This window comes from Terrapene carolina, unplaced genomic scaffold (assembly GCF_002925995.2).
Source record: "Terrapene carolina triunguis isolate 2854851 unplaced genomic scaffold, T_m_triunguis-2.0 Scaffold33392, whole genome shotgun sequence".
Taxonomy (NCBI): domain Eukaryota; kingdom Metazoa; phylum Chordata; order Testudines; family Emydidae; genus Terrapene; species Terrapene triunguis.
In genome coordinates this window covers 1,454,768-1,465,619 of record NW_020697743.1, presented here as the reverse complement: position 1 = coordinate 1,465,619, position 10,852 = coordinate 1,454,768, and the positions used below count along the sequence as shown (strand labels likewise).

At 46.1% G+C, this 10,852-nt stretch overlaps 1 protein-coding gene across 1 annotated transcript in view; it reads left to right on the top strand.

Annotated features, from left to right (window-relative positions):
* Positions 1–4,304: 4,304 nt before the first annotated feature.
* The window catches only part of LOC113409450 (protein Hook homolog 3), a 107,691-nt gene continuing 101,143 nt past the window's right edge, over positions 4,305–10,852 (top strand). The window contains exons 1-2 of the mRNA XM_026663372.1: positions 4,305–4,381; positions 5,499–5,697. Coding sequence (XP_026519157.1) covers positions 4,305–4,381; positions 5,499–5,697 — 276 coding nt within the window. The remainder of the gene's footprint in view (positions 4,382–5,498; positions 5,698–10,852) is intronic.

Below are 10,852 nucleotides of genomic sequence, written 5' to 3'. Positions count from 1 at the left end.
CCCCCCCCCCCGCCCTCCGGGGGGTGTCAGTCTCTGTGTCCGGGCCTCCCCTTCATGTTCCCTCCATCCCTGTGAGGTTTCAGTGTCCGGGCCTCAGATTTCCCCCATGCCCCTTAGTAGGGTGTCAGTGCCTGGGCCTCCTCTCCAGATTCCCACCACCAGCCCCAGTGGTGTGTCGGTGCCCGGTCTTCCTCTCCAGCTTCTCCCACCCCCAGTGGGGTGTCAATGTCTGGGCCTCCTCTTAGTTGTCTGGCCTGGGGCCTCAGTGTCTTCCTTAGGTCTTCCCTCCCAGTTGTGCCTAGAAGGTGTTTCTGAGCCAACATTACCCTTGCCTTTTAATTCCCCCCCCCCCCAGTCTTCCCTTCTGACTTCTTCCCCCCCACCCACATCACTGTCCAGGCAGAAGTGTCTCTTCTCCATTTGGTCGTACCCCACCATGATGTATTTTGATGTGTGTGCTCTCCCCCCCACCCAGTGGGGCATCACATTGGTGCCAGGACCTCACACCCTCCAATATAACACTAACACTCACCCTTCCCCCCACCTCTGTCTGTTTTCACTGTCTGTGCTAAGAAATCCAATCCTATCAACATATGGAAATGGCTCTAACCAACCTTAACTGTGTCCTGTATTGACACCATGAGGAAAAACAAAGAATACCCCACAGTATAATTAAAAATCACTTTAATTTAATCTGGCACAGCACATACTAAAAGGTTCAAGTTAAGGTTGTTTCGGTGTTTTAATTATGCATTTCTGTGTTTGGATTTCTCGATTTCCTAGGTTTGTAATGCTTGTTTTTGGTGTAGCTACTTCCACCTTTTCATGTTCTCTGTATGTATAAATATCTTCTTTCTGTGTGTTCCATTCTATGCATCTGATGAAGTGGGCTGTAGCCCACGAAAGCTTATGCTCAAATAAATTTGTTAGTCTCTAAGGTGCCACAAGTACTCCTGTTCTTTTTGTGGATACAGACTAACACGGCTGCTACTCTGAAACCTGTGATATCCCTTGAATGTGTGTTTTACCCTTAGTTACGGGTACATACTCTCAATCTTATCTGCAATTAAACATAATTTTTATCTGGAAATAGTGTTGTCAGGGCTGGCTTTAGCAAGAACGGGGCCTGATTCCGGGGGGCGGGGCTTGCTGCAAGCCCTGCCCCCAGGAATCGAGCCGCGCTCCGGCCGGGGTTGCCGGGCTTGGGTCCGGGCCAGTGCCGCGCCACGGGGGCCGGGCCGGCCCGGAGCCGAGCCGGAGCCGCGCCGAGCCGGAACCGCGGGGGCTGGGCTGGGGCCGGGCCGGGCCGGACCCGCGCCGCGGGGGCTGGGCCAGGGCTGGGCCAGACCCAGGCCACGCCGCGGGGGTCTGGCGTGCTCGGCCGGAACCGGGGCTGGACTGGGCCGCGCCTCCCCGGAGCCCTTCTCGCGCCCCCCAGCTTACCTGGTGCTGCCTGCCCGCCCCTGCTTCTTTTCAGACTTCCCGCGAACCTCTGATTCGTGGGAAGCAGGGGAGGGGGAGGAGCAGGGGGCGGAGCGTTCAGGGGAGGGAAGGAGGGAGAAGTGAGCTGAGGGCGGGGTGGAGAGCTGCGGCGCGGGGCCCAATTCAGCCGAATCGGCTGAATTGGCCTAAAGCCGGCCCTGAGTGTTGTTTTTTTTAAATTAAAGATGTCATGCCTGAACACTAAATAAGAAACTCAAAAACACATGCTACCATGTGATATCTCCAGTGAGCTGAATATCAACCTTAAACTTACATTTTTATTTTAACTTCTGTGACCTGATTCACCAGTATGTTCTGATTGTGGTGTTGCTCTGGAGCCTCATAAAGCAGCTAGCACTCATTTAAGATGAGTTTACATGTGCTTTGCATAACCAGAACAGCACAAAGTAGCAGGAGTGCACTGGTGAATCTGACCTTTAATTTGCAGGTGACTTATTGGTTTAGTTATCTGGAATTATAGGCCAATTGTTTGGTTTGTATTTTGTCATTTTATTTCTTTACACATATATAGGCAAAACTACAAGGTAAACTTCCAGCATATGAAACTGTCATAGCTGAAAAGGAAGATATTATTCATTTCTTTAAAATGTTGGTTGTGAAACTCTGGAGTCAGACTGGGCAGCAAGGGGGTGTAAAATAGGTGAGAGGGGATTACTGGGGATGTGGGGAAATGGCAGAAAAGAGTTCTCCCAGGAAGTTAAAGTGGCTAAGCAGGGATATATAGGGAGCTCAGGGATTTAGTGGCGTGGTAGTGGGGGGAGGCCAGGGGCTGTGGTGTAGGACAATTAAGTGTAGTGTTGTGTTTTTGGAAAACCAGGGGTATACACTTGGCAGGAATCTGGATTGGATAGCCCAGGCCATCTTTCTTCATTGACCTCTTCACATCTCTGCTAGTGCACATGGCCATTTTTTCTCCCTTTGGCTCTCTACAGTGCTGTTTTCTGTGGTTGGGGGGGACCTGAGGGGCTGCAGGGATTCAGGAGGAGCTAGTTGGAGTGTTGGGGGGGAAGCAGGTATGTGCATGAGCTTGGGGAAAGAAAGGTTGTGTGTGGGGGTGGGAACCATGTTAAGAAGACCAGTGCTATGAAAAAGGGAGGGCCTGAGATGGGGTGGTGGATGGAGACCAGTCTCGGAGTGTTTCTGTACTTTCAGGACTCCCCTGTGCTCCTACGTCAGCTGCCCTGGCAGTGCTACCATGGTGGAGCTAAAGCAGCAGTGCCCCAGAGGAACATTTCAAGCATTGATGCCTACTAGCATAGGGCCATTGAACTATAAAGAGCAATGGCATTTGGAGACAAGCAAACCAGTGAGAACTCTTGCTATGACTCATCTTCCCTAAGAGGAAGTTGTCTGATATCATGGTTTCCCCAGCTAACAGTGACCTGAGCTGTTGACCACTGTTTTTGAGCAACAGTCCATAGTCATAATCCTAGATCCTACAACTCCAACCATGCAGGTGGACCTTTAACCCCCATTGTATGAGGGGGCCACGTCGAGGGAGAACACAGTATTCCACAAGCCAAACGTTTCATGGACCAAGTGTATAAATATCCCTGCTGGAGCAGTCACACAACCAAGAAAGGGGAAAAAAAGTTTGTTTTGTTAGCAGAACTATTTGCAAATAGCGGTTAAATAGCATGGTAGTTAGAACATTTTGTTTATATTTGTAATTCTTAGTTGGATGTGCAGTTTTCTATGCTGTTTATCAGTTTTAATATTTTTGTATCAAGGGGGTTTTGAAACTGACTCAGGATTTAGAGTACCTCATCTACATTATGGCCCCAACTGGTTTTAAAATATGTTTAGTTGAGCTGGTTTGAAAAACAGAATTTTGTGTAAGGGTGTATGGGTTTTCAAAACAGACCATGGAGTTTGATCCCCTGGTGAAACAATTTTTTAGAAGTCTTTGAGTCAGTTGCTGTCATTGCCTGACTTTTTTCCAAAGCCCTATAGCTATTCTTGGGAGGTGAAGTTGCTCATCCTCTTTGTCAAAAGAGCTATTAGCTACTTCTTAGAGAAGACTAAGGTGTTTTATGCTAGAGAAGTTGACTGTTCTAAGAACTTGTTTTACCTCCTACAGTGCTTGTGAAACACGTCACGTTCGTACACAAGTGCTTCAACTGGTTTTCTGGTGTTCTGAGAAGCAGTTGAAGAAGACTTGGATTTCAGCAAATTTGAGAACCTGTTCAAACTAAACTGATAAGTCTGCTAATGTGGATGCAGGCAACCCGAAACTGCTCCTCCCACTGCTAACCCACCATGTCTCTATTCTGTTTTATAGTGAGATGTCCCTTGTGCCTTTTACTTACCACAGAAACAGGGGTCTCAGTTGTGGAATCTTTAAAGTTATTTACTTGTAATTTTGCTGCTTTGAAAATTCCCGTGGGGTTCCCTATCACAGCCTCACCTGCCATCAGACTTCGGGGATCTGTTCTAAGCTGGGGCCTTGTTCTCAAAGTCTTGTTTATCTCCATTGGAGAGCATTGTCAAATGTTCTCATTGAGAGTTGTGTATTATACCCCTTCCCCTACCCTGTATCTGTCTTGTCTATTTAGATTGGGGCAGAAGCCATCTGTGTTTATACAGCACCTAGCACAATGGGACCCCGTTCTTGGTTGGCCTCTGGGAATTACCATAATAAATATAATTAATAATATTAAATTTTGACTCAATACCTGGGGGTGCTCTCTACCATGTAAGTTGCAGTCTCAGTGTAACATATGTCCAGAGCGTCCTTATCTGAAATTTTTAAGGCTGCTAAATATTCAAAGCACAATTTCATAAATCTCCATTTTCTCGACATGGTATCAAGAACAGATGCTGGTTTTGGGAAGGCAGTGCTGCAGTCACTGTTTAAGCAGCAGGAGTCCTCAGAAAGGTCAGTGCTAGTTAGTCTTCTGTGGAGTCTGTGTGGAGACGTCATGACAGAGACGTACTTTACCGTCTTTCCTTCACTCTGCTGTGTAGCTCAGATACAAATAATGTTTCAGTAGGTAGAGAGGACCTTAAGGACTGGTTAGAGGAGTTGGGTGTTTATAACCTCAGTGGTAGCATTACACATTTCTGTGATATGTACATTCTGTAAGCATTGCTACAGATCCAAGATCTCTGTACTCCCTTCCTCTATTTTGAGGGTGCCTCTGGCCATTTTTCTGGTCTCAATTCCTAGTATTCAGTTTGGCTCTTCCTCTTTCGTGGATGGTGTAGTTCCCCCAGTGCAGATGCCCTCTGTCTTCCACATGGTGCCCATTCCTCAAAAGAGAGGTATGTTAGTGTTTCTTTATGGGTCTAGACCATGTACCTGGGTTTCTTCGTTCAGCCTCAGTTCCAGGGCTGTCCAGGTCAGTCTTGGGGCCGTATGGGATGAGCTTGGAAGTTCATCTGCACAGCTCCTGAGAGATAGGGACTTTAGTTCCTCCATGTTGTTCACTTGGGTTCCACTAGAAGCTAGTTCTTCAGGGCTGTTCAGGCCTCTTCGTGTAATTTTTTTGTAGGCTCCCTTTCCGAAGGCGGTCAAAGCTGCTAGAGCTGACTGGTGAAACTGCTTTCCCCTCCCAAGCACTTCATTAACTCCTTGCTTTTTATACAGCACTACTTGATCTGTATGTTTCCCCCCATTTAACTTAGATTGGTAAGGACCTCTTTCAACATCCTTGGCATCGGAGGACTGTAATGGTATGTCTACACGACAGCTGGGACTGAGCCTTCCATCCTGGGTAGACAGACGCATTACTGGTGTAGACATTGTGGCACAGGCGGCAGCACGGTCCGTCTGTCTGAGTACGGATCCAGGGGGTTGGGCAGTCTTGTTCTCCGACAGCTAATCCACGTCACAACATCCACACTGCTATTTTTAGCATGCTAGCTCTGGCAGAGCTACCGCGTGTCTGTCTACCCAGGCTGGAAGGCATGATTCCAGCTGCAGTGTAGACATACCAGAAGAGGCCAGCTGAGAACCGGCTTCTTTATACTCACTCCTCTGCCCCTCGTAACAGGGCTAAGATGCAACTACCACCATCCATGTTATCTCCCATTTTGGAACTTCAGTTATTGCTGGCCAGCATCCACAATGACCTGCCAATAGCTGATATGAATCAGTCCTTTGACCACAAAGTTGCAGTGTTTTCTCTTTCTCCTGATAATCTGCATCTCTCACCTCCTGATGACGACAACTTTCGGGGAGTTGCTGGTTTGGTTGAGTGACTCTTTAGAGCTGGGTACAACAACAGCCAAGAAAAGACTTATCTTTTGATAAATTGTAGTTTAAGGGAAAAGGAAAAGTGACCTCGACTTTCAGTTAAAGTTTGTTGAACACTGGTCAAGGTATTTAGTGGATTCCAGCATCTGTGCCTGCTGTCACTAAAGAGGCAGATAGTGTGAACCAGGCCCCAAGCAGCTATTCCTATACCTGTATCCTGGTTCTGTAGTGCAGAGATGGGTAACTTTAAGGTAGTAGAGGGGCACAAAATCCCCTAAAATCCTTTGCGGAGCCAAACATTTTTTTTTTAGAGCAGGGGTGGGCAAACTACAGCCCAGGGGCCACATCCGGCCCTCCAGACATTTTAATCCGGCCCTTGAGCTTCTGCCGGGGAGCAGGGTCCAGGGCTTGCCCCGCTCCAGTGCTCCAGCCGGGAAGCGGGATCGGGGATTTGCCCCACTCCGTGCGGCTCCCAGAAGCAGCGGCATATCCCCCCTTCTGCTCCTACACGTAGGGGCAGCCAGGGGGCTCTGTACGCTGCCTCCACAGCTCCTATTGGCTGGGAACTGCGGCCAATGGGAGCTGCAGGGGCGGTGCCGGCGGATAGGGCAGTGTGCAGAGCCACCTGGCTGCACCTCCATGTAGGAGCCGGAGTGGGGACATGCCGCTGCTTTTGGGAGCTGCTTGAGGTAAGCACCACCCGGAGCCTGCACCCCTGACCCCCTCCCACACCCCAACCCCCTGCCCCAGCCCTGATCCCCCTCCTGCCCTCTGAACCCCTCCGTCCCATCCCGGAGCAACCTCCTGCACCCCCAATACCTCATCCCCAACCCCATCCCAGAGCCCACACCCCCAGCCGGAGTTCTCCCTGCACCTCAACCTCTGCCCCAGCCCAGAGCCCCCTCCCGCACCCTGAACTCCTCATTTCTGGCCCCACCCTAGAGCCCGTATCCCCAGCCAGTGCCCTCACCCCCTCCCGCACCCCAACCCCAATTTTGTGAGCATTCATGGCCCACCATACAATTTCCATACCCAGATGTGGCCCTCAGGCCAAAAAGTTTGCCCACCCCTGTTTTAGAGGATACATATTGCATAACTCAGAAATGTGTGCTACACTACAGCATATTAGCATACAGTTAATGGTGTATTACCAATATAAAACTGAAGTGGTCTTAAATATAAAAGTCTCATATAGCACAACCTTTATATAATAATTAGAAAATAAACAATAAAACCCTACAACAGTTTAAACACATTTTTCACTAACCTTTTATTCACTGTGCAGAAGAGCCAGGGTTTAGTAAATGAAAATAACAAAAAAACAAACCCATCTTAACATTTTTTCTCTGCTGCTTATCGTTGTTACAGTATCTTGTCAGTCAGTGCAAAACTTAAAGAGTGAGCCTGTATGCACACTGAGGTGTATATGTGTATCAATTTTATTGCATCCAAGCTGCATAAGATGGAAGAGTGTTTCATTTGTCAGTTGGTTCCTTTCCTTTGATTTCATATGAATCAGTCTGGAGAAGTCACTTTCACAAATGGGTTCTCCCAAAGAGAAAGCACAATTTCAACACCTACTTTCTCAGATTTGGGAAATGGGACTCAGTAAGCAGTTTCCAAAACTGAGTGTCCCTTTTATTCTTCTCTGCAACAAAGAAAGGTTCTGCAGTTCGTACAGTTGTAGTTGCAGTTCAGAAGGCTGGTCATTGACAACAGCTGCAAGTGGATCATTAAAAAGCATCAGATGAGGTTGAAAACTTTCAAAATGCTTAAAATGTTCATTGAAATTGAGCAACAGCATTTCACTGTTAGTATTGTTCCTGCTAAACTCTGATTCGCACTCTTGCAGTTCTGATGTATGTGCATCACATGTTGTAAAGTGGGCAAATTCAAATGTAACAGGTGAGTGTTAATAAGTGCGAACTTGCTTCAGAACCCATCCATGTGAGCAACGAGGTCTGATGCAGTCTAGTCGATGTCTTGCAGTTGCAGATTCAAACAATTCAGGTTATGTCTCTCAAAAATGCTGTATAACACAGAAAAACTGAATCTTCCAGTTTTTCCTGAAACTTCGTAGTATCAGAACTCTGCCTTTCAGAAAGGTGACACTCTGTGTTTTTTGTTGGAAAGAATCTCACGAGGCATTTTCCATGGCTTATCCATCACACTTCTCTGTATAGCTCCAAATTGTCCTACTATGCATCCACTTCATCAAGAAAGGCTACTATTTGTGATGGCTGAGTGATCTGTTTGCACCTCGTATTATGTTTGTAACTTTCATGACCACATTTATGATGTGATTAAAATACAGCGATTTTCCACACAGCGACTCTTGATGAATAATGCAGGGCAGAGTTGGGCAGTGCTTCAATAAACCTGGAAACCCAGCCCTTGAGCCATGCATAGCAGGTGCTCCATCTGTTACAACAACCAACAACTTTTTACAATCTCCAAAACCTGCAACAGCTTTCTGAAGCACACCAAAAATATCTGGACCCTTTGTTGTTCTGTGTAATGAGGCTAATTTCATAAGTTCTTCATGACATGCATGTTAAAATTACTATCAGTTGTCCATATGTATATCATAGCTGACTTACATTTGACACAGCTGTACTGTCGTCTAATGCCAAAGAAGAAACAATCAGGCATGATTTTCTTTAACTTTCCTTCTACGTGTTCATGGATATGTGAAACTCTTCACGAAACTGTACATAGCGATACTGTTTTGAATTTTTTTTTGCCATTTTGTCATCACCAAACGCCTTTCCCATTTGCACTGCACAGTCTTTCACTCTTTCACTCTCATGCAGTGGCTTTCTAGCCCATGCCATCTCAAGAGTGGCAAGATATGATGCAGTAAAACCCTAAGTTTGTACTGGTGTAACTCTAGCAAAACAACTCTGCTGCTTTAAAACTTTGCCTTTTAGATAAGCCACAGTGGCTTATCCCTGCATGTATTTCATTATTTGCTTTGTGATTGGTGCTGTGGTGATTTTTCAAGTGATATTCATTTCATTGTCATGACTTGCAAACATATGGGACATTGGGGCTTACCTCCATTTTAAGTACAAAGATATTCACGCTCCCACTGTGCATGGGCGACTTAGTGTTCTCTATCTTTCTTTTACTCATGATAAACTGTAAAGGCAGAAGAATCAGCCACTGGTGTCTCAGTGAGCCATTTCCTACCTCACTCATAGCACAGCAGACAGAGTCCTGATGTTTCAGGGTATTGAATTTCCTTGTGTTCAGCATACATGCAACCCAAAGAAGTGCACAACCATTCTCTCTAGCAATCAGTCTTCCATATTGAAACAAGCACTTGATACCCACGGTATGTTTATCACAGCTCCCCCACCACCAAAAAAAAAGGTTGAGAAATAAGAAATGTCATTGCAGAATAAATAATCTCTTAACTGTTAGTGAGCCAAATAAAATGACTTGGTGGTCCAGATGCGACCATTGGGCTGCAGGTGACCCATCCTTGCTTTAGGTGTCTAAGTTTGGTATCCGGTACTTCCTTTGCTTGACTATCTTTTCGAGGAGCAAAGTAAAATGGTAAAAGATACTGACATCGGGGTCTGCCCTGTTTCTAGACATGCTGTTTGTGCTTCATATGATGCATCGTATATTGGTGAGAACTGTGGCATCTGGCATCACTCTTGGCCAGTAGGTATTCTTGGCTTTAGTCATCCAGCCCCTTTGCTAATGGCTCAAGACAAGGTGCAAGTTCTTACCTTTGAGGATTGTTCAGTAGCAAAACCAGTGATATGCTGGAGAAGATAAAATTAGCTCTGCTGCTTGATCATTCAGGTTGACCCAGCCTAGTTTAAAAGAAGCAGGATTTCTTCTCCTATCTTCTAGGTTCCAGAGGCAATGCATGTGCATGTCAGCAACAAAAGAAATAAGATAAGGGGAGATGTTAAATGCAGAGATCTAGTTCTTACGATGAACATTCATCTTTGGCACTCTTCGAGCCTCAGATTTTATGGGTAGCCTGACAGCCTAGTCCAAGACTCTATTTTTGTTACCCTGCACTTCTGCCCTTCCCTTTGGTGGTTATTTGGCTCATTTCTTTGTTGTGGAATTATTCTAGATTATTGGGTGATGGAGGTAATCCCGCTTTGTATATGTGATCTAATTTTTCTCCGTGTTGCTTCCCAACCCCGCTTCCTCATTTCTTTTCAGGGATTTCTAGCCCAATGTACTGCTCAGAGCAGAAGTGGATTTCTTATTGAGAATATGGGAGCCTGAAGAGAAATGTCAAAACAGTACAGAAGGAAAGACTTTTCTGTGAGGTAGTTCCTGCAGCTCAGAAGGGGAGAGGCAATTCCTGATTTAGTCCTAAGTGGAGCACAGACTCTGGTCCGAGAGGTGAATATAGTTGAACTGCTTGGTGATAGCAACCATAATATAATCAAACTTAGCATCCTTGGTGTGGGGAGAAATACCAGAGAAGCCCACCACAGTAGCATTTAACTTCAGAAAGGTGCTGTCAAGACTAAATCCCCACTCTGACACTTCGAGTACAGAAGGTAGGGGCCTTCAAGGATTCTAAAAATTAATACTTGCCATTCCAGGTTTGTATTAAACTCCCAAGGTTACAGCTTTTCTCTGACCTTGGCTTGGTAAACGCTGCCACCACCCAAATGCAAAAAAAAAAAAAAAAAAACCTCGGACCCAAGAAGGAACACTTGGGAATTCCTCCCTGTGGGGTACCCTCAAGCCCTTTCACCCAAATATGAAATTGTAGAACTACTAAGTGTGGTATGTAACCTGTCATTTAAATCAGCTTCTGTACCAGAACACTGGAGGATAGCTAATGTGACACCAATTTTTTTTAAAAAGGCTCCAGAGACAATCCTGGCAGTTGCAGGCTAATAAGCCTAACTTTGGTACCAGGCAAATTGGTTTAAATTATAGTAAAGAACAGAATGATCAGACACCTAGATGATCACGATTTATTAAGGAAGAGTTAACAGCAGTTTTGTAAAGGGAAATTATGCCCCCCATATCCATTCAGATTTTTTGAGGGGTTTAACAAACATGTGAACAAGGGTGATCTAGTGGATATAGTGTACTTGGACTTTCAGGAAGCCTTTGACAAGGTCCGTGGGGAGAGGTAAATAGCAGGGTCCCCTGGGGATC